Genomic DNA, 24,642 nt, shown 5'->3' with positions numbered 1-24,642 from the left:
TTAGCTTCAATAATTATCGGTTATCGGATTAGCTGAACAGTGCCCACCACTGCGGGAATATGACATTTGTAATGCATCCTGCCTATGTGTAAACACAGCATTAAGATGGGTGTAATTTTTAATATTATTCATCTTTCTCATTCTTTTCCTTTTCTGTCATGTACATCCCTGTATAGAAGTGTTTATTTATTTAATTAAGTAAACAGATTTTTTTATTGCTCCCATATTCCACTCAGTACAGAATTGAAGCAGTGAAACAGTCACACTTAGACTAATATTAATTAAACAACATTTTAGTTTTTAAGAAAAGATTCATATTAAAAACATTATCATTATGAATACTACTAACAGAAATACCCATTGGTTAGAATGCATAATGCTAAAGGTAAAATAATAAATGCAGTGACCATTGTATATTAGCCAGAGAATGAATTATTTGAGAAAGACTGCAAATACTGGTTATAGGTGCTGTTAAATTGGGGTAATGTAAAGTGGGGTAATTACGTTGCCAACGAAGTAGGGCAGAGGTTATGTTTTCACCCGTTTGTTTGTAAACAGCATGGAACCCACAATTTCTCATATATTATCAATTTTTTTTTTTTTTTTAGAGGATTCATATCCTGATAGGCAAGATTTGATTCAATTTTCAAGGTCATGGGTCAAAGATCAAAGTCAGGAAAAATATTGGAAAAAGTCTTATCCTTTAACATTGAACAAGTTTTCAAAAATTCATAACTCAAAAAAGATCAAATTTATTTCATATTTGAGAGCATTGTGCAAGATGGTATCCATTATCGACTGAAAGTTTGATCTAGAGCTGATCCAGATTACAAATTTAACATTGAAAACCCCATGTAATGTATATTCTACATTATATTATAACCAATGTTCTGTGAAAATAATCTAAAAAAAATTCAGAAATCAAAAAAGTTGGGAAAAAAGACCAAAAAAAAAAAAAAAAATCAAAAACCTGACACCACAAAAAACTTTGATTCAAGTGCATGAAATACATACATACTCCTGACATTTGATAACATTTAACTGAGCTTATGAAAAGCCACTTCTAACAGGACTTTAACGTTGAAAATTTTTTCCAAGGTAAAAATTTGTGGAACTGGAAACTGGTGTTGGAGGAGGCTTGCGCTCTATGGGTGTGGTGTTCCAGTTTAAATACAACCCCTGGCAAAAATTATGGAAACAACGGCCTTGGAGGATGTTCATTCAGTTGTTTAATTTTGTAGAAAAAAGCAGATCACAGACATGACACAAAACTAAAGTCATTTCAAATGGCAACTTTCTGGCTTTAAGAAACACTATAAGAAATCAGGAAAAAAAAATTGTGGCAGTCAGTAACGCTTTTTTAGACCAAGCAGAGGGAACAAAAAATGGAATCACTCAATTCTGAGGAAAAAATTATGGAATCATGAAAAACAAAAGAACGCTCCAACACATCACTAGTATTTTGTTGCACCACCTCTGGCTTTTATAACAGCTTGCAGTCTCTGAGCCAAGGACTTAATGAATGACAAACAGTACTCTTCATCAATTTGGCTCCAACTTTCTCTGACTGCTGTTGCCAGATCAGTTTTGCAGGTTGGTGCCTTGTCATGGACCATTTTCTTCAACTTCCACCAAAGATTTTCAATTGGATTAAGATCCGGACTATTTGCAGGCCATGACATTGACCCTATGTGTCCTTTGCAAGGAATGTTTTCACAGTTTTTGCTCTATGGCAAGATGCATTATCATCTTGAAAAGTGATTTCATCATCCCCAAACATCCTTTCAATTGATGGGATAAGAAAAGTGTCCAAAAATCAACGTAAACTTGTGCATTTATTGATGATGTAATGACAGCCATCTCCCCAGTGCCTCATCACCTTGCCCAATGCAGATTCGAGATTCATCACTGAATATGACTTTCATCCAGTCATCCACAGTCCACGATTGCTTTTCCTTAGCCCATTGTAACCTTGTTTTTTTCTGTTTAGGTGTTAATGATAGCTTTCGTTTAGCTTTTCTGTATGTAAATCCCATTTCCTTTAGGCGGTTTCTTACAATTCGGTCACAGACGTTGACTCCAGTTTCCTCCCATTCGTTCATTTGTTTTGTTGTGCATTTTCGATTTTTGAGACATATTGCTTTAAGTTTTCTGTCTTGACGCTTTGACGTCTTCCTTGGTTTACCAGTATGTTTGCCTTTAACAACCTTCCCATGTTTGTATTTGGTCCAGAGTTTAGACACAGCTGACTGTGAACAACCAACATCTTTTGCAACATTGCGTGATGATTTACCCTCTTTTAAGAGTTTGATAATCCTCTCCTTTGTTTCAAATGACATCTCTTGTGTTGGAGCCATGATTCATGTCAGTCCACTTGGTGCAACAGCTCTCCAAGGTGTGATCAATCCTTTTTAGATGCAGACTAACGAGCAGATATGATTTGATGCAGGTGTTAGTTCTGGGAATGAAAATTTACAGGGTGATTCCATAATTTATTCCTCAGAATTGAGTGAGTCCATATTTTTTTCCCTCTACTTGGTCTAAAAAAGTAACCGTTACTGACTGCCACAATTTTTTTTCCTGATTTCTTATAGTGTTTCTTAAAGCCAGAAAGTTGCCATTTGAAATGACTTTAGTTTTGTGTCATGTCTGTGATCTGTTTTTTTTCTACAAAATTAAACAACTGAATGAACATCCTCCGAGGCCGGTGATTCCATAATTTTTGCCAGGGGTTGTATGTGTTGATTTTCTTTAATACATTGTATACATTCTCAGATTCATGAAAGTCTGGTTATCCTAACACATTTGTGGAGACAAAACAAATCAGAACTGGGAGAAAATCAGAACTGCAAATAAAAAGTTAGTAAAAAATTTGAGAAAAAAAAAATCAGTTTTATCTGATAAAGCGAATAACTAGAGGCCTTGGAGCCGAAACAATCTCAACTTATTCTCAAACTTTAAATGGGTCAGAGGTGCGGCCCCAGCTCCTGTGCTCAGTCGGTCAGAGGCTTTTGAGCATTTCATTATAAATATCTGCAATAATATGGTTGGGTGGTTAAGAGAACAGATCACCTAAGATGTGTGTGTAGTTGTATTTGCATCAAGTGAAATTACTGTTATGCAATTTTGGATGCTAACAGTGATAGTATTTGTAGCAACTATCGGTAGCTTGAGGACACTGGGTCGAGTTGAGCCATGATTCGTAGGGAAATAAATGGATCATAATCTTTACAAGCTGTGAGAACCACTGCTCAGCCTCCAAAAATATGATATAATAAACACCTGAAATGAGGGTGGCCTGCCAGCAGAGCTGGTCGGTGTTGGACTTCATTCACTTGGTCTTGTTGGATTTGTGAGAATCTACTGAATATACTGGTACCTTGTTTCCCATGTAACAATAAGAAATATACTCAAAACCTGGATTAATCTTTTTAGTCACATAGCACTACTATTATTCTGAACACTACTGTAAGGTGTTCAAAAGGCATTCAAAAGTAGACCTTAAGGGCCCCTTCACACAAAACATGATTGAAGTCGACTCACGCAAAAAGGAGGAATTGCACGCTAGTCGTGAAAAATCGGAGCCACATCCAACACCTCGTACAACCTGTCGCTACAACTATTCTCGCACACAAGCAGCAGAAAGACAGAATGCCCTGTGAGAGCCCATTCGATCCTTCTCGTGGCAGGTGTCGGCCAAATTCAAGGTGACACACATGAACATCTAATACTGTTCGCGGAGCACATAGGAAATGTGTGACCATTTGCACCGTCAGTACAAAAATAGTGAGCAGGCCACCACTTTCGAGCTGGCTGTGAAATTTGTCTAAGTGCCCTCATGACTGTGGCGTTGCCAAGCACACGTGGCGTGCCAGAGTGCCGGGTCCCCCATAACATATGTGCTTGTGTTTCATGCACCCCCCCAACATGTGGCGTGCAGTTTACACATTCCCCCCCCGCAGGCGAGGTGCCTCTCATCTGATCACAGAGTCACACCTTGTTCTGTGCACTGAACGGACAGGGGGCATGACTGGCTGCCAACAGCAGCAGCTGTTGAGATCTCTGGTCCTGGATGTCACAGCTGCATAACACATACCGTGTTTTGACGGACACAGCCTTCCAACTGTCCACCGTGACACGCATGTGTGTGCTTGATGTCATCATCACGTGGAAATACATAAAAACATGTATCGCTTTTGCGATGGGCTAGAGAGTGTGCACACTGACAGACTGTGCCAGCTGAAACGGACCATCAGTTCATGTGGACATGCAGCAGGTGATCTGACAGGACACGCGTGTCCAGTGAGCGGCGCCACAGGTGAAAAGCCAACAATGCAACAAATACACCACTTTCAGTCAGGTATCAGCAAAAATATGCCGTAACAAACTAGGGATGCAACAACGAATTGATAAAATTCGATGACAACAGGCGTTGGCAACGCATTGCGTCATCGATGCGTTGTGTCGAGCGATTATGACTTCAGAAGCTGCTGGCCACTTCTGACACCAGTAGCGACCAGTGCACAGAGCAGATCAGACGCTGTTTCATAGAAGAACTACACACTTAAGAATATGGCAGAAGCAAGCAGACAAAAGAAAGTCAAGACTTCAAAAGTGTGGGAGCACTTTACGTTAAACAACACAAAGACGTTTGTTAACTGCAACATTTGCAAGTCGGACCTCGCATGGCAAGGGAGTACGACGGTAACGATGCAGCATCTCAAATGAAAGCATATCGGAGTCATCAACAAGAAAGGGGAGAGCTCAGTGTCTGGGTAAATTAACAAATGTTTGTTTATTTTTTGTGTAAGCAGTCGTAACTAGGGATGGGTATCGAGAACCGGTTCCTTTCGGGTATCGTTAAGAAATGATTCGATCCACCGACATCAATAAACTTTTTGCTTAACGATTCCCTTATTGGTCATTCAGAGTGGCCGTTGTTTTTGGGGGTGTTTTTCAGGAAAATGATCGTTTCTATACAACTTTTCTGCAGCGCGGCTTTGCTTTGAACCTTGAACCAATTGAAGCAGTGATTCGCAGATTGAAGCAGTGCGTCGATCTATTGCTTCATTGGTTCATTTTTTTTCCTTTCACTTTATCTTAATTTTCCCCGCTAAAACCCTAAAGAGCATATGTCTGTGAGTATTATTCACCTTTTTATGTTAGACCGACCTGTTATGGTCTTCTGAAACAGTTGATAGATGGATGGTCAGTTATTACAGTGCTTTTTTCACCGTAATTAAAAATGACGAAAACCTCCTCTTCTATACATCGTCTTTTAGACTTTTTACACTCCCATTATAAGACAGCGATTGTAGCGCAGTAGTAAAGTTTCCGTGTGTTAATCAAAGCTTTTGTAAATTGCAGGTTCGAATCCCGTGAGTGGCATTTATTTTTTATTTAACCGCAGGGTTCTGTATTGCGTCCCCTTTTATTTATTATTTATATCAACTGAGTGATTTTAAGTAATTATACACCAATATCTACTCTATCAGTGTCCGGCGATTGCAGCAATTATCTATATACCCGGCTGGACATAATAAGACATGAGAGAACACTGCTTCATTCACGTTATTTCATGACTGTATGTCTATGAACATGGGTCCTATACAGAGGAACAGATGGTTCATACTTGTATTGTCTGTTCGATAACAGGGATTCAATAAAATGCAGTGTCTTTTATGGTGTGTGTTTTTTCCCCTCCACAGCAGCAGTGCGATGTGGTTTCACACGTTCCAGCTGTTCGCACTGGAACAAGTACACAGACACGGACGAGTGTGCACGCACCATTGTCAGGTGTATTGTGCACACCTGTCTGAACATGCATCCATCCTGACAGCATATGGAATGTTTCATGGTTCCCCATTTCGTTCTTGGTTCGCCGATTGTCTTCCAGTTTCTGTGTCTTTTGTGTTATGTGTGAAGAGGCCCGACTCTAAAGAGTTTGGGGGGGGGGATTCCGACTAAAGTCCCTTCATTCAGAGAGCAGCGACATGACGAGCTGGAAAAAACAAAACAAAACAGTCACGTGAGTACTCATGGTGCCATCTTGGGGCCAAAATAACATTCGCTGTTAACCTATCTGCATATAAATCCAGCTATTTTATAAATTTATTCTCTGAAAATGCCGGGTTATTGTGCATTTGGAGGCACAAATAGACACAACAAGGGCTTTAAGATGTACAGATTCGCTTCAGATGCGAAGAAAAGAAAAATTTGGGGAAATAAAGTCAGCCGTGTGGGATGGAAGTCACTTCATCGTCAAGGATTTGAGAGGTAAATTTAATGTTCAGTCCCATGTAAAGTAAAACTCCCCCAAACCATCCACTTTACTTGCATAAACTGGATGTTTCTGTATGGTTTTCCATGTAATAAACAATGTGTATACAATGGATTTTGTTCAACAGATTTTAAAGCATCCTGTCCAGTCACAATGTATTTCCATTAAAAACCCCTCGCATGTAACCGGACAGAGCAGTGTGGCCATGCCCAGTAACAGAGGTACAAAATTAAATTTCAGCGCTCTGACACTCACCGATTTGAGTAAATTGGCACTTCCGTGATAAAACGTCAGACCGTATATTTTGTCAAACCGTGCTCAGACTCGGACCCACAGCCTGATGTGCACCTGTTAAATCAGACACTGCAAAAGGCTGTGATTTGACACTTTTCAGGTTTCACTCTCATATTTGAAGTTTTTGCAGTGCACACACTGATTACAAATGGATCAGAAAAGTCCATAAATTTACAACACGGAGTCGGAAAAAGAGGAAAGTGTACACCTTACGTTTGAATTGGAGGTGATGACTGTAGAAAGAAAAGCATGCTGAGGGACAAATTAGTGCAGAATAAAGTATAATCCAGTGAAGGAGAGCTTTAAAACTGTCACGCACGTTGGCGTCATGACACGGAATTACAGCTACACAAGCATAAGTCAGGCTTTAATTAAATAAATCATCATAAACTGTTGATAGCTGATAGTTTAACTATTTTTAACTTATTTTGATAGCACCTGTACCTGGATGTGTTGCTTTATGTCCTTAACGGATAAAAAAAGTGTTGAAAACATCAGGGGTGCCAACTTTGGGACTTTGGCTGGAGTGAGACTACACGGAAATTTTTGGTAACCCAAATAAAAGAAAAACAAAAAACAATTCTCGTTTACTAATAAACAGATAATAACAGAAGGGAAACTCTGATTATTCTCATCGCCGTCCTCCTTTTTTCTGAAATATTTCAGCAAGCTTATCTACAGGCATGGGAGAGAAAAATAAAGAAAAATGCTTAAAATGGCTGGAGGTGAAGAGGGCCATGACTGGGGGCTGTGGGGAGCTTTGACCCCCAGAAGCTGAAAGGTTTTAGCCATGCTAATGCTCCCCACAACCATTTTCTGCAGTGAATTTACAAGGAGAGATAGAGGATGGAGGCAGCAGCTTATCCAACTCTTTATGAGCTGGACAAAACCGACCTTCATATGCCAGCAGCTTCTGTGCCGTGCGAGTCTTCCCAAAACTGAAGAGAAGGAACAGACTCAAGCCTAGCACCGCTGAAATGATCTTATTTTTAAATAAAAATAAAAAAAACCTTTTGAAGCCCCAAATCCCCTTCATGTTGTACAACAATGGTCATAACAGTTTGTGCTAGTTACACAAACATTTCACAGTTTATATCTCTATTGCATACTGTGTTTATGATGGCACAATCAAATTATAACACAAGTTGTCTTTTAAACAAAAATATAGTCAAAAATTTCAAGATGCACATCATAGAGCCTTTATTATTTAACATACATAACAGCACCAGTTTTATTGTTCTATGCAAGTGCTATGTTAAAAATTGGCCAGCAGATGTCGCCGTACTTAACTATCAAATGCTTCTAAACACTGAACCATTTCAATACAATTGCGTCATATTGATTCAGTGGTTCAAAATGCTTAGGTTTCTCAGTCAGTAATAATTTAGTAATAAAATACATCAGGGACCACATTGTTTTTTTTTAATGCATGTGCACAGATAGACTTAAAATCATGAATACTTGCTTACCGGGACATTAACATATGACATGCCCTTTAAATTACCTAGTTTACAACTAGTTAAAGTCTGTAGCCTGCTGTGTCAACAAACAATTCATCTGATTAAGCTACGTCTGTAGTGACAAGTCACATAATTTTATTAGACAATAGATTATTCAATTTGTTAGGCTATTTATTGGCTTACCGTCGTTTCAACTCCTTGAACGCGGCTTCGCACCGATCCGACCAGGTGAAGGGGACTTTTGGAGAGGTCAGGGCTGTCAGGGGGCTAACTACCTGACTGTAGCCCTTAATGAACCTCCTAGAAATTAGCGAAGCCGAGGAACTGTTGCAGCTTCCTACGGCTTGTTGGTTGGGGCCAATCTCTCACCGCCGCAACCTTGGCCGGATCAGGGGCGACGGAGTTAGAGATGATAAACCCCAGGAAGGACAAAGACGTGCGGTGAAACTCGCACTTCTCGCCCTTCACAAACAGTCGGTTCTCTAACAACCGCTGCAGGACCTGACGTACATGCTGGACATGGGTCTCAGGATCCGGAGAAAAGATGAGAATATCGTCCAGATATACGAAGACGAATCGGTGCAGGAAGTCCCGCAAGACGTCGTTAACCAAGGCTTGGAACGTCGCGGGGGCGTTGGTGAGGCCGAACGGCATGACCAGGTACTCAAAGTGACCTAATGGGGTGTTAAATGCCGTCTTCCATTCGTCTCCCTTCCGGATCCGAACCAGGTGATACGCATTTCTAAGATCCAACTTAGTAAAGATTTTGGCTCCATGCAGGGGGGTGAACACGGAATCTAACAATGGCAACGGGTATCGGTTGCGAACCGTAATCTCATTCAGCCCCCTGTAATCAATACATGGACAAAGTCCGCCATCTTTCTTGCCCACAAAAAAGAAACCTGCCCCCATCGGGGAGGTGGAGTTCCGGATCAGCCCGGCAGCTAATGAGTCCCGGATGTAGGTCTCCATTGATTCGCGCTCAGGTTGTGAGAGGTTGTACAGCCTGCTGGACGGGAACTCAGCGCCTGGAACCAAATCAATGGCACAATCGTACGGACGGTGCGGGGGAAGGGTGAGTGCCAGATCCTTACTGAAGACGTCAGCAAGATCGTGGTACTCAACCGGCACTGCCGTCAGATTGGGAGGGACTTTGACCTCCTCCTTAGCCTGTGAACCGGGAGGAACCGAGGATCCTAAACACCCCCGATGGCAGGTTTCGCTCCACTGAACCACCACCCCAGACGGCCAATCAATCCGGGGATTGTGCTTCAACATCCATGGGATGCCCAAAATCACGCGGGAGGTAGGAAGGAGTTACAAAAAACTCAATCTCCTCCCGGTGGTTTCCAGACACCACCAGAGTTACTGGTTGTGTCTTGTGTGTGAGTAAAGGGAGGAGGGTGCCATCTAGTGCCCGCACCTGCAACGGCGAAGGAAGCGCCACCAGAGGGAGCCCTACCTCCCTTGCCCATCTGCTGTCTAGCAGATTCCCTTCTGACCCCGTGTCCACCAGTGCTCGGGCTTGAAGGGTTAAATCCCCGCTCAGGATTGTGACTGGGAGTCGTGTGGCAATTTGTGTGTGTCTCACTTGAATGTTTTGACCCCCCCTTAGCCCAGTCTCTAAGGGCGAGTGTTGTCGTTTTGGCCGTTTGGGGCAGTTTCTCTGTGTGTGCTCAGTTGAGCTGCAGAGAAAACACTCTCCACGGATCAGCCTCCCCATTTTGGCCCTGTGCGTTTCCCTAACAACGTCAGCAGGGGGAGCTGTTGCCCCACAAAGCGCTGCGGCTGTGGAGCGTGGGGAGGGCGGCCCCTTTTCGAACCCGGAAGGGAGAGGGGCGGCGCGTATCCGGTCACGTCCTTCGCCTCGCTCCCGACGGCGTTCCTCCAACTGATTGTCTAACCGTATAACGAGATCGATAAGCCCATCTAAATCCCGCGGTTCCTCCTTAGCTACCAGCTGCTCCTTCAGAACCAACGACAGTCCGTTTATGAAGGCGGCGCAGAGCGCAACGTTATTCCAGAGGGACCTCGCAGCCGCGATGCGGAAGTTGACTGCATAAGCGGCTGCGCTCTGGCGTCCCTGTCTCTGACAGCAGCACGGTTGAAGCGGTCTCTCCTCTGTTAGGGTGATCAAACACTGTTCTGAACTCCCCCACAAACCCAGTGTATGCTGATAACAACCGTGAGTTCTGTTCCCAGAGCGCCGTAGCCCAGGCGCATGCTTTACCCCGAAGCAGAACAATCACAAGCTATTTTACTAGCATCTGACACGTACATGACGGGACGTTGTGCGAAGACGAGCGAACACTGCATAAGAAAATCCGCGCACGTCTCCACACAACCTCCGTACGGCTCAGGAGGGCTTATGTATGCTTCAGGGGATGGTGGGAGGGGTTGTTGAACCACCACTGGAACGTTTATATCCTGCACAGGGTCGGCAGGAGGAAGAGCTGCAGCAGCGCCCTGAGCGCTCGCCGCCATCTGTGCGGAGAGAGCTTCCACCCTGCAGTTCAGGAGGATGTTTTGCTCAGTCATTTGATCCAACCGAGCCGTAAAGGCGGTGAGAATGTGCTGCAGCTCACCAATCACGTCTCCTTCAGACGCCTGCGCTCCCTGCTCTCCCATTGGTCGTTCAACAGCCGGGTGACGCCCCTCGGAGTCCATGACGCTGGCCGAGATATCCTGTTGGGATAGTGTAGTGACACGGACCCACAACAGGGGGCGCAAATGAACGGTCAATAGATGAGCCAAAATATAACAATTTAATGTTGTGAATGTGCACAACGAACATACAGACAATCTCAGAATATCATAACAGTCAATACACAAAGGTGACGTGTGGGCAGGCTCGAGGATAGAAGACGTCTGTCCTAAGAAGAGCCGGAACCACACGATTTCCGCCGCCCCAGAACCTGGTGAATACTGCAGCCGCCAAGTCACGAATTCCCAGGTGATCACCGTCCCCGACTGTCGGATCTGGTACTGCTGGCGAAGAACAATGACAGTCAAGTGTGGGTGTGTGTACACCCAGTAACAACAACGGTGGGAATGCCACCTCCACCTCTCACTCAGAATGCTGAGGTATTTACAGTGATCCCTCAGAGGAAAAGAGTGCCGTCCTGCACTCACTCAGCCTCCACAAGAAGAGGGATCAGTACTCCTGCAAACACTCACAATATACAGCTTATTAGAAACACAAATGGCTGAGGATATTACCTCCAATGAAGTATGATATCTCGGCAACGAGGTGGAGATGACGTCTGGTCTTTATGGAGTGAGATGATGTTGAGTAGATGGGTGACAGCTGTCAAGACGTAATGAGCGACAGCTGTCACCCCCGGCTGTGTCCATGGCGGCAGCGCCCTCTCGTGCCTGAAGCCCGCACTTCAGGCAGGGCGCCCTCTGGGGGTGGGCCAGCAGTACCTCCTCTTCTGGCGGCCCACACAACACTGCCGACAACACCCCCCCCCCACACACACAACATGAAAATGATCACTCCTTTTGCCAATACTCAAAAAGTGTTAGTATTTATAACCTCTTCATGACTTCAATGAACATAAATCCTTGATTTATAAAAAATAAAATAGACATCTTTCTTGAAGGGTAAAACTTGCAATTTCTAACCAACATTGGTTATAAATGTAACTGCTAAATCCTTTCTATACATTTTTCTAACATTTAAACTGTTTCTATACATTTTAGTTGTTGAAATTATTATGATTATTGTTGTTATTATTATTAGTGGTATTAGTATGTATGTATTAGTATGAAAAAAATGTCTTCAAAAGTGGACCTTTAGGCTGTTGTGGGGGACCGCCCACCCCCATGCCCCTTTCTGACTGGATTCGCACCTGGTTTGGTGTCTGAGAAGGATGAATGGATAATGTTCATTTACGCAGAAAACACAACCAGACTGACAGGTCTGCTTTTTCATGTCATGTCATCCTCAGAAAGAGACTTAGGCACATATGGGTGGGAAAAACGTGTTAGTATTTATAACATGTCGTGGATCAGCTGTTTTTAACGAGGAGACACACAGCAGCAGTTTTAAAGAAAAAAAAAACAATGTAAAAATGTCTTCATGAAAACCATAGCTCTGAGTGTCACCACGCTTTGAGAGACAACTGCGCTGCTGAACAGTAGATGAAAAGCTGACAGCTCGCTGAATGTGGATGAATTGGTCAGTTCAGCTGAACCCCGACCTCCCCTTGCTGATAGGCCAGTTTTAATGCTACGATTGACTCACAATACAAAGATAACCAAAACGCACAGTGACTTGGAGAAGTAACTTTAATCTGATTGGGGTTAAACTCCTGTTCTTTCATTAAGAAGTGGTCAAGTCTAATCTAGTCATCCACAGAAAATTAACGGGAGAAATTTTTATTTTGGCATGACATTTCTTGCTTGTGCGTGAGAGAGCGTGAGACTGATGCTGAAAGTGTGAGTGTCATGCCAGATGCGTGAGAGTTGGCAACCCTGAAATATAAAAGGTTCATTCAGTAGTTCTGCACAATTGGCACCATGTTCTCAGTTGTTGCTACTCTCTGTATAAAGGGACTCTAGTTCCTCCCCCTTGACCCTCTGCTATGCACCTGTAAGTTTCTGAGCAGGAGGAACACAGACATGAGGAGAAGGGAAAACTTATTTTTGTGGAATGCATGAACTAACTGATCTGTAAGAAAGTTCTCTCAGAAACATACTTGGTGTATATGTTTTTAAAACTCTTACATAACTGGTGCACTGGCTAATATAACTGTGTCTGCACCATGCTATGAAACAGAGACGCGCGCACACAGATGATCTGTGTGTCACATATTTATACTAAAAGCACATTGTGTTCTTAAAGTGTGCACTGCAGATCTGTAGTAAAGCAGCAGCAGTACTGTCTGCTTGCTCACTTCATTGACACCATGCATATTAAACAAACTGAAACGAAACGTAATCATAATATTTTTCCATTGCAAGTACAATTTAGCACTTGACTGGACAGAAAACTGATACAAAACATTAACTTGCCCACAGAGAGTTTCTAGTTATGTTGGACAACTGTTAATCTCGCCCTGAGTTTTAAGGTGTTGGTTGGTACCTGTTTTGTAGTGTTCCGTTGCACCCTTGAAGAAGCGGGGCAGCGCTGCCTCCAGGATCACGATGAAGTCTTCTAGCTCCTCAGTTACTCCAACCAGCAGGTACTCGTTCACCAGATTGTACTTGGCCTGTTCCAAAGCCCATATACTGCCCGCATTCCTGCACAAAAAACAGCACGCCACCCCACCCGCATTACTGCCACACTGTAAAGCATTAGAGTCCCAGTACAGCCGTGCAGACAATCTATCACATCAGAGGGCAAAAGTTCCAGACAGGGAGAAGGGACAAAAGCAGCCTTCTTCACAGAAAGCTTCTTGATAAATGAGCAGCTGGATGACTAATTCAGCATTTTTCATCACCACTGTGGATTCATTATCATTTAGCTAAATCCTCATCTCCATCTGCTGAACAAACAGTCCGAGAAAGTTCCACATAAGCAGGGCAGATCTGTGAGCAAAAGTTTTGAAACATTTTGGAGCAGTGTTTAGAGTTTGCCATCACTAATTTGCAGTATTGACAAAACATTTTTGCACCATCCCCAGTCACACATTCTATCCATTCTTTAATTCTGGTTTTAAATTCTCATTCTGTTCTATAATTTGTCATGTATATGTCCACAAAATGGGCCCTAATGTTTAGTGTAATTGTCACATGGGGTGTGCAGCCAGTACATTCTGAGTGCCGGTCCCAAGTCCGGATAAATGAGGAGGGTTGCATCAGGAAGGGCATCCGGCGTAAAACAAGCCAATCCAATTATGCAGACTAAGAATCGAATTTCCATACCAGATCGGTCACGGCCCGGGTTAACAAAGTCTGCCACTGGTGCTGTTGCCCAACAGGGTGCCGGTGGAAATTGGGCTACTGATGGGCGAAGACAAAGAAGAAGAGAAGGAGAACGTTTCCACAAACAGCGGGAGAAGAAGAAAACTAGACGGGTGGAAATGAGAGTGGGGACTTTGAATGTTGGTAGTATGACTGGTAAAGGGAGAGAGCTGGCTGATATGATGGAGAGGAGAAAGGTAGACATATTGTGTGTGTGTGTGCAAGAGACCAAGTGGAAGGGAAGTAAGACCAGGAGCATTGGCGGTGGGTACAAGTTGTTGTACCATGGTGAGGACAGGAAGAGAAATGGTGTTGGGGTCATTTTAAAGGAAAAGTATATTAAAAGTGTGTTGGAGGGTAACCGAGTGTCTGACAGGGTGATGAGTGTGAAGTTCGAAATTGAAGGGGTGATGATGAATATCATCAGTGCATATGCCCCACAGGTAGGTTGTGAGATGGAGAAAGAAGATTTCTGGAGTGTGTTAGATGAGGTGGTGGAGAGTGTGCCCAAGCATGAAAGAGTGGTGATAGGAGCAGACTTCAATGGGCATGTTGGTGAAGGGAACAGAGGTGATGAGGAAGTAATGGGTAGATATGGTATCAAGGACAGGAATGGGGAAGGACAGATGGTAGTTGATTTTGCAAAAAGGATGGAAATGGCTGTGGTGAATACCTACTTTAAGAAAAGGGAGGAGCACAGGGTAACATAAGAGTGGAGGAAGGTGCACACAGGTGGGACTGGAGTCACTTCCATGATTAAAAGTCCATCCGTTTATTTTTTCACACTGTGCTCAGACTCTGACCTGCAGTCTGGACGTGCACCTGTTAAATCAGACAGCGCAAAAGGCTGTGATTTGACACTTTTCTGGTTTTATATTCTTTATAGGAGATGCAAGCTAAAATAAATCAGAGACTGTAAGGTGGTGGCAAGAGAGAGTGTCGGTAGACTGCATAGGATGGTTGTTTGTAGGATGACTTTAGAGGTAAAGAAGAAGAAGAGAGTGAGAGCTCAACAAAGGATCAGATGGTGGAAGCTGAAGGAGGAAGACTGCTGTGTGAAATTTAGCGAGCAGGTGAGAGAAGCACTGGTTGGAGGGGAAGCAATTTTGGACAACTGGAAAAGTACTGCAGATGTGGTGAGGGAGACAGCTAGGACAGTACTGGGTATGACATCTGGACAGTGGAAGGAAGACAGGGAGACTTGGTGGTGGAATGAAGAGCTCCAGGAAAGCATAAGGAGAAAGAGGTTAGCGAAAAAGTTTTGGGATAGTCGGAGAGATGAAGAAAGTAGACAGGAGTACAAGGAGATGCAGTGTAAGGCGAAAAGAGAAGTGACAAAAGTGAAGGAAAAGGCATATTGTGAGCTGTACAAAAAGTTGAATAGTAAGAAAGGAGAAAAGGATTTGTACCGATTGGCCAGACAAAGGGACAGAGCTGGAAAGAATGTGCAGCAGGTTAGGGTGGTAAAAGATGCACATGGTAATGTGCTGACAAGTGAGGAGTGTGTGCTGAGAAAGTGGAGGGAATATTATGAAGAGCTGATGAATAAAGAAAATGAACGAGAGAAAAGGCTGGATGATGTGGTGAGAGTAAATCAGGAAGTACGAGATTAGTAAGCAAGACGTGAGGGTTGCTATGAAGAGGATGAAGAGTGGAAAGGCAGACATTCCAGGGGAGGCATGGAAATGTCTAGGAGAGATGGCAGTAGAGTTTCTAACCAGGTTGTTTAATAAAATCTTGGAAAGTGAGAGGATGCCTGAGGAGTGGAGACGAAGTGTGCTGGTTCCTATTTTCAAGAACAAGGGTGATGTGCAGAGCTGCAGTAACTTCTTTGTCTTTCGGCTGTTCCCGTTAGGGGTCGCCACAGCAGATCAATCGTTTCCATCTCACCCTGTCCTCTGTATCTTCCTCTGTCACACCAACCACCTGCATGTCCTCTCTCAGCACATCCATGAACCTCCTCTTTGGTCTCCCTCTTCTCCTCCTGCCTGGTGGCTCCATCCTCAGCATCCTTCTCCCTATATACCCTGGGTCCCTCCTCTGCACATGTCCAAACCATCTCAATCTTGCCTCTCTGACTTTGTCTCCAAACCGTCCCACCTGAGCTGTCCCTCTGATATGTTCATTCCTAATCTTGTCCATTCTTGTCACTCCCAAAAAGAATCTCAACATCTTCAGCTCTGCCACCTCCAGCTCTGCCTCCTGTCTTTTTGTTAGTGCCACTGTCTCTAAACCATACAACATAGCTGGTCTCACTACTGTTTTGTAAACTTTCCCCTTCACTCTTGCTGATATTCTTCAGTCACAAATCACTCCTGCCACCTTTCTCCACCCACTCCACCCTGCCTGCACTCTCTTCTTCACCTCTCTACCACACTCTCCATTACTTTGAACAGTTGACCCCAAATATTTAAACTCATCTACTTTCACCACTTCTACTCCTTGTAACTGCACTATTCCACTGGGCTCCCTCTCATTCACACACATGTACTCAGTCTTGCTTCTACTGACTTTCATTCCCCTTCTCTCCAAAGCATATCTCCACTTCTCCAGACTAGACTCAACTTGCTCTCTACTCTCACTACAGATCACAATGTCATCTGCAAACATCATAGTCCATGGGGACTCCTGTTTGATCTCATCTGTCAACCTGTCCATCACCACTGCAAACAAGAAAGGACTCAGAGCTGATCCTTGGTGTAATCCCACCTCCACCTTGAATGAGTGTCATTCCGACTGCGCATCTCACCGCTGTCACACTATTCTTGTACATGTCCTGCACTACCCTAACATACTTCTCTGCCACTCCAGACTTCCTCATACAATGCCACAACTCTTCTCTTGGCACCCTATCAAGCTTTTTCTAAGTCCACAAACACACAATGTAACTCTTTCTGTCCTTCTCTGTACTTTTCCAACAGTATTCTCAGAGCAAACATTGCATCTGTAGTGCTCTTTCTCGGCATGAAACCATATTGCTGGTCACAGATCTTCACCTGTTTTCTAAGCCTAGCTTCTACTACTCTTTCCCATAACTTCATGCTGTGGCTGATCAGCTTTATGCCTCTGTAGTTACTGCAGCTCTGCACATCACCCTTGTTCTTGAAAATAGGAACCAGCACACTTCGTCTCCACTCCTCAGGCATCCTCTCACTTTACAAGATTTTATTAAACAATCTGGTTAGAAACTCTACTGCCATCTCTCCTAGACATTTCCATGCCTCCATTGGAATGTCATCTGGACCAACTGCCTTTCCACTCTTCATCCTCTTCATAGTAGCCCTCACTTCTTCCTTGCTAATCTCTTTTACTTCCTGATTTACTCTCAGCACATCATCCAGCCTTTTCTCTTGCTCATTTTATTTATTCATCAACTCTTCGAAATATTCCCTCCACCTTCTCAGCACACACTCCTCACTTGTCAGCACATTACCATGTGCATCTTTTACCACCCTAACCTGCTGAACAGCCTTTCCAGCTCTGTCCCTTTGTCTGGCCAATCGGTACAAGTCCTTTTCTCCTTCCTTACTATTCAACTTCTTGTACAGCTCGCAATATGCCTTTTCCTTTGCTTTTGACACTTCTCTTCTCGCCTTACGCCGCATCTCCTTGTACTCCTGTCTACTTCCTTCATCTCTCCGACTATCCCAAAACTTTTTCGCCAACCTCTTTCTCCTTATGCTTTCCTGGACCTCTTCATTCCACCACCACGTCTCCTTGTCTTCCTTCCAGTGTGCAGATGTCATACCCAGTACTGCCCTAGCTGTCTCCCTCACCACATCTGCAGTACTCTTCCAGTTGTCCAAAATTGCTTCCCCTCCAACTAGTGCTTCTCTCACCTGCTCGCTAAATTTCACACAACAGTCTTCCTCCTTCAGCTTCCACCATCTGATCCTTTGTTGAGCTCTCACTCTCTTCTTCTTCTTTACCTCTAAAGTCATCCTACAAACAACCATCCTATGCTGTCTAGTGACACTCTCTCCTGCTACCACCTTACAGTCTGTGATTTCTTTTAGCTTGCATCTCCTATAAAGAATGTAGTCCACCTGTGTGCACCTTCCTCCACTCTTATATGTTACCCTGTGCTCCTCCCTTTTCTTAAAGTAGGTATTCACCACAGCCATTTCCATCCTTTTTGCAAAATCAACTACCATCTGTCCTTCCTCATTCCTATCCTTGATACCATATCTACCCATTACTTCCTCATCACCTCTGTTCCCTTCACCAACATGCCCATTGAAGTCTGCTCCTATCACCACTCTTTCATGCTTGGGCACACTCTCCACCACCTCATCTAACACACTCCAGAAATCTTCTTTCTCCTTCATCTCACAACCTACCTGTGGGGCATATGCACTGATGATATTCATCATCACCCCTTCAATTTCCAACTTCACACTCATCACCCTGTCAGACACTCGCTTAACCTCCAACACACTTTTAACATACTCTTCCTTTAAAATGACCCCAACACCATTTCTCTTCCTGTCCTCACCATGGTACAACAACTTGTACCCACCGCCGATGCTCCTGCTCTTACTTCCCGTCCACTTGGTCTCTTGCACACACAATATGTCTACCTTTCTCCTCTCCATCATATCAGCCAGCTGTCTCCCTTTACCAGTCATACTACCAACATTCAAAGTCCCCACTCTCATTTCCACCCTTCTAGTTTTCTTCTTCTCCGGCTGTTCATGGCAACGTTTTCCTCCTCTTCTTCGTCGTCATCTTCGCCCAAACTCAGCCACATGGGATGTGCAGCCAGTACATTCTGAGTGCCGGTCCCAAGCCCGGATAAATGAGGAGGGTTGCGTCAGGAAGGGCATCCGGCGTAAAACAAGCCAACCCAACTATGCAGACGCAGAGCTGCAGTAACTACAGAGGCATAAAGTTGATCAGCCACAGCATGAAGTTATGGGAAAAAGTAGTAGAAGCTAGGCTTAGAAAACAGGTGAAGATCTGTGAGCAGCAATATGGTTTCATGCAAGAAAGAGCACTACAGATGCAATGTTTGCTCTGAGAATACTGTTGGAAAAGTACAGAGAAGGCCAGAAAGAGTTACATTGTGTGTTTGTGGACTTAGAAAAAGCTTATGATAGGGTGCCAAGAGAAGAGCTGTGGTATTGTATGAGGAAGTCTGGAATGGCAGAGAAGTATGTTAGGGTAGTACAGGACATGTACAAGAATAGTGTGACAGCAGTGAGATGCGCAGTCAGAATTACAGACTCATTCAAGGTGGAGGTGGGATTACACCAAGGATCAGCTCTGAGTCCTTTCTTGTTTGCAGTGGTGATGAGCTCAGACAGGAGTCCCCATGGACTATGATGTTTGCAGATGACATTGTGATCTGTAGTGAGAGTAGAGAGCAAGCTGAGTCTAGTATGGAGAGGTGGCGATATGCTCTGGAGAGCAGAGGAATGAAAGTCAGTAGAAGCAAGACTGAGTAAATGTGTGTGAATGGGAGGGAGCCCAGTTGAATAGTGCAGAAGTGGTCAAAGTAGATGAGTTTAAATATTTGGGGTCAACTGTTCAAAGTAATAGAGAGTGTGGTAAAGAGGTGAAGAAGAGAGTGCAGGCAGGGTGGAGTGGGTGGAGATAGGTGGCAGTGATTTGTGACCGAAGAATATCAGCAAGAGCGAAGGGGAAAGTTTACAAGACAGTAGTGAGACCAGCTATGTTGTACGGTTTAGAGATGGTGGCACTAACAAAAAGGCAGGAGGCAGAGCTGGAGGTGGCAGAGCTGAAGATGTTGAGATTCTCTTTGGGAGTGACAAGAATGGACAAGATTAGGAATGAACATATCAGAGGGACAGCTCAGGTGGGACAGTTTGGAGACAAAGTCAGAGAGGCAAGACTGAGATGGTTTGGGCATGTGCAGAGGAAGGACCCAGGGTATATAGGGAGAAGGATGCTGAGGATGGAGCCACCAGGCAGGAGGAGAAGAGGGAGGCCAAAGAGGAGGTTTATGGATGTGCTGAGGGAGGACATGCAGGTGGTAGGTGTTACAGAGGAAGATACAGAGGACAGGGTGAGATGGAAACGATTGATCTGCTGTGGTGACCCCTAATGGGAACAGCCGAAAGACAAAGAAGAAAGAAGAAGTTGAGTGTAATTGTAGCTAGGTTGTTAGATGTCCAGTGTTCAGAGGGAAGACAAAAATAAATAAATAAAAATGTAGTTTAAACAACAGCTGTTCTGACTGTTTCTGATCAATATTCAGCATCCAGAAACTGTTCAGAAGTTGGCAGACGTGTCAATGGGACAATACACTAGAGACAACAAAGTGACTTTTTGAGTGATAAAAATAAAATAAATAAAAGTTGAGTACCAGGGTTTGTCCTCATTGTGTGTTCATTTAATTTGGGGAGTTACAAGATTATAGCATTTACTACTTTGAACATATCTGCAGACTCTGGCTGGGATAGACTAACCAACTTACTCATCCTTTAAAATTCATTTTATGTGCAACGGAACGGGTTTCGGTCTCAACTTCATGTAAATTCTGGGTCTGTTAGTGAAGCTTAGGGCTAGCGGCCGGTGATCACCTTAGTATTTTCTCTACTTTCCTGTCGATTTACTGCTGATGAATTATACCTTAAGTGTAGATTTTTTTTCTTCAATCTGTCCAAGGTTTGGATAACCTCGCACAGGATTGCAGGTTTGAAGGCTGCAGGCCACAGGTTGCTGGACTGACCATGAGATGCCATGCCTGAAGCTGATGCAGCACACTGGAGTCTGCGTTTGGAATGGACGTTACAGCAGGAGGAGGCCCAATGACGGCATGAGGAATGCTGGATGACCCCTGCCTGGTCTTCTCACCAAATGAATATTGTTTTTTTTATATTGTATGTTACGCTGATTTTCTGTTTTGTTTCTTCAGCTTTGTAACACTTTGTAAAAACCGTGTAACTGTTAGAATGGCCTAAGCAGTGAGTCACACCTCTGAGTCTGGTCTGCTTGAGGTTTCTTCCTCAATATCATCAGAGGGAGATTTTCCTTACTACTGCCACCTGTGTGGTTGCTCTACGGATTGATAAAGTTAGACTTTACTGGTGTGAAGCATATTGAGGCAGCTTTGTTGTGATTTGGCGCTTTATATAATCAAATAAATTGAAATTGAAAATCCACTCATCTTCATGTTGTTGTCTAATCCTAACACTGTTACCAGTAGAAGGAATTGGTAGAAAAAAATCCTTTAATTTTCTCAAATTTCTGCATAATGCTGTTTGAACACCTTCAAAATATTATAGAGGTGTGCAAAAATATTTGGCACATTTTACGTAATATAAGTGTTGTGTGTTGGGGGGCTTGGCTGGACACTGTTTTGTGGTTTTTGTGTTTGTTTTCCTTCCCAGGTGGTTTGGGGCTGATCTCTGGGGAGAATGTGCTGCAGAAGAGTCTCTCACCTCTGTCACGGTGATCTGCTGCACCTGTTGCACTCACGTGCAATTCTCTAATCAGGACAATCTATGACACCTGTGACATTCACGTGCAGTTCTGAGGACTCTCAGCTGGTACCAATGAAGAGATGAAGAACTGCATTTAAGCCAGCAGTGATCTGGGCTTAATTGCTGGAGAATACGACCGTGTGACGACCGTTTGAGGACGCTGAGGGCCGCTCCAGAATCTGACATTGCGTCTGTGAAGGAGGACGAGGGTGAGAGGCAAGCGCTGTCAGCACACGTCAGAGGTGATTATCCTTATAAGCTTATCTGTGAATATAACGTGGCACTGTTGCGCAGCTAAAATTAAGTATTGAAGAGAATCATCTCATTTGCTCCTCGCAGCTGTGGCGTGCGGATTGATAATCCACCACAAGCTGTGAGCAGCTGTTCTTTTGAATTAAGCCTGAAATTAGTCCTGAACGTGTTGCTGATAAGTGTGCCTCTAAATAGTTTTTCTTGATAAAAGTACTGAATAACCTTACCTCTGTTCCTCCTTCGCAGAGTACAGTCTTGGGAAAAGCCACCTGGGGGGTGTCGGCGGAACTCCTGAGTCCAGAATGTTCAGGCTTCGATCCGTTGAGGCGCAGGGAGAGCGCGCCGCCTCTTCACCCCACCAGACTCATTTACTTTGTATTTGTGTATAGCACAGTGGGAAGAAAAATAAATTTGTTTCTTTTTGGAACTGCTTCTGGTTATTTAGCGCTGGGTTCAGTCAGACACTGGACCGCTCCTCCACCTGTGTCCTACACATAACAGAATTCTCCGGCCAAACCAGTATGGACCCAGCGGCAGAAGCAGTTCCTTTTCAAAAAAAAAAGATTCCAGAAACACCTGGAGTTGAATTGGGAGCAAGTACAGCACCTATCGATTCAAATTAAGCAGACAGATGCCGCGGTTCAGCAATTGCTGGTCCCCCGACAGGGGCGACGACACGCAGCTGATTATTCTGTAGATTTTCGAGTCTTTTCCGCGCAGTCCGGTTGGAGTGCAGCTGCTTTGAGGGGGATGTTTGTAGACGGTTGAATCTTTCCCTGAAAGACGAGCTAGTCGTCCAGGACGAACCGAATGATGTAAAAGAGTTTATATCCTTGGTTGGTCGTCAAGACGATCGGATTAAGGAGCGTGGATGGAAGAGAGGGCAAACGTCCGAGCGGGGTTTTGTGTCTTGAGGCGCTCCCCGACATAAGTCCGGACCGCCTCTTCTTCGCTCCACTGAGACTCCTCCGACGGGACCTCTAGCTCCTCTAGTGGACGAGCCAATTCAACTCGGAAGGGTTGAACAGCCATATTGCTACGGTCAAACGAGTGTCAGGAGATAGGACAGTAACATGGCTCCAGGTGTTTTTGGGAATTAAGTGGGACATAAATGGGTGGTTTTTGTAAACTGTTTATTTGCACAGCACTTGAGGCAGTTCTGGTGGAGTGAACGGGCTAGCTGATCGGAGTTCGCTTGGACTCAGGTAAGCGTGAGTTTTCATTATTTATAGTTGTTTAGATTTAGTTAGTGGAGTGGGTCGTTTTGTTTTGTTTTTTTTTTATTTCCCTGTCCTCTAACCCCATCCTCACACACTTCTGACCATTCGTCTTTAGTGTTGTGGGGTGGTGCAGGTTGGTTACTGGGCATTCCCATGAGGACCTCTGCACCTGGGGGGGGTCCAGTGCTTTTTTCTTGGATTTAGTTAATTCCCAGTTCCACTCCAGCCTCAGTGAGCCTCTGACCGTTCGCCATTGGCGTCACTGAGGTGTAGGGCAGTGGAGATATACTCCAGTCGGAGCGGTGGGGCCGATCAGTGCCGTACGCCTTTTCCGCTGCACACCCCTCCCGGTAGGCTGGAGTGTAGTCGGGGGGTCGACACCGGCCATCTTGCCGGTTTTCCCCTGCCCTTGGGGGTGGAGCTGGGTTGCGTTTTTCCCGTTGTCTTCCCCGGCTCAGTAGTCCTGAGCCGATTGCCATGGCGTGTCTGCCGATAGACTCTGGGGGTGTTCCAGGGTCTTTCGGGGTTCTGGGGAGGTCAACGGGGCTTCTCGTTGTTTTTGTTTGCTCCTGGGGTGGTTTTTGAGAATCCCTGGGGGTTTGGGGTTTTTGTTTCCTCCTGTTTCCCCCCGGGGTTTGATGGGACGGTCCTCTGGGGGGGAGGTTGGCTGTGGGGCCGACCGGCCGTCTTAGGCTGGGGTGGGGGTTCCTGGGTTGTGGGGGTGTCTCCTGGGGTTTGATGGGACGGTCCTCTGGGGGACGTTAAGGCTCCCGTGTATGCCTGGGGATTCCTGGATGGCTCCTGCCGTGGTTGCTGCTCCTGGGGTTGACGGCGATGTCCCCTGGGGGAAGTCGGGCTCCACATGTTGGGGGAGGGCGTTGTTTTTTTTTTTTTTCTTTTGACCTGTGTTCTAATGTGTTGGGGGGTTTTTAGGGTTGTATGTTTTTCGTTTCTCCCCGGGGTTTGATGGGACGGTCCCCTGGGGAGGTGTTGGGGTGGGTGTTATGTTTTTCTTTTGTGTTTTTCCCCGGTATGCTTCCCTGGGGTGTGTTAGTGGTGTTCTCTGGGGGGATGCTGGGGGCTTTTTTTGTGTTTTTGTTTTACGTTGGGTTGTGTTGGGACTGTTTTGGGGTTTTTTGGGGGTGTGTTTGTTTTGTTGCCAGCCGGCCTTCTAGCCGCATCTCCTGGCCCTGTTGCCTGCTGTGGACTCTGGGAGTGTCGTCACTGCCTGCCTCCTGTTTTGGACCCCGATGAGAGGGGCGGTTTTCGGGTCAGGTCTGTGCGGTCGCCGGGAGGCTTCCCGTTGACGGGGGGGTACTGTTGTGTGTTGGGGGGCTTGGCTGGACACTGTTTTGTGGTTTTTGTGTTTGTTTTCCTTCCCAGGTGGTTTGGGGCTGATCTCTGGGGAGAATGTGCTGCAGAAGAGTCTCTCACCTCTGTCACGGTGATCTGCTGCACCTGTTGCACTCACGTGCGATTCTCTAATCAGGACGATCTATGACACCTGTGACATTCACATGCAGTTCTGAGGACTCTCAGCTGGTACCAATGAAGAGATGAAGAACTGCATTTAAGCCAGCAGTGATCTGGGCTTAATTGCCGGAGAATACGACCGTGTGACGACCGTTTGAGGACGCTGAGGGCCGCTCCAGAATCTGACATTGCGTCTGTGAGGGAGGACGAGGGTGAGAGGCAAGCGCTGTCAGCACACGTCAGAGGTGATTATCCTTATAAGCTTATCTGTGAATATAACGTGGCATTGTTGCGCAGCTAAAATT

The 24,642-nt window shown here is 44.9% G+C and overlaps 1 protein-coding gene across 1 annotated transcript in view; it reads right to left on the bottom strand.

The window, feature by feature from the left end:
* Positions 1-24,642, bottom strand: part of hs2st1b (heparan sulfate 2-O-sulfotransferase 1b) — an 81,226-nt gene that overhangs the window by 5,033 nt on the left and 51,551 nt on the right. The window contains exon 6 of the mRNA XM_034180712.1: positions 13,124-13,281. Coding sequence (XP_034036603.1) covers positions 13,124-13,281 — 158 coding nt within the window. The remainder of the gene's footprint in view (positions 1-13,123; positions 13,282-24,642) is intronic.

Source organism: Thalassophryne amazonica, chromosome 10 (genome assembly GCF_902500255.1).
Source record: "Thalassophryne amazonica chromosome 10, fThaAma1.1, whole genome shotgun sequence".
Lineage (NCBI taxonomy): Eukaryota > Metazoa > Chordata > Actinopteri > Batrachoidiformes > Batrachoididae > Thalassophryne > Thalassophryne amazonica.
This window is presented reverse-complemented; position numbering and strand designations above follow the sequence as displayed.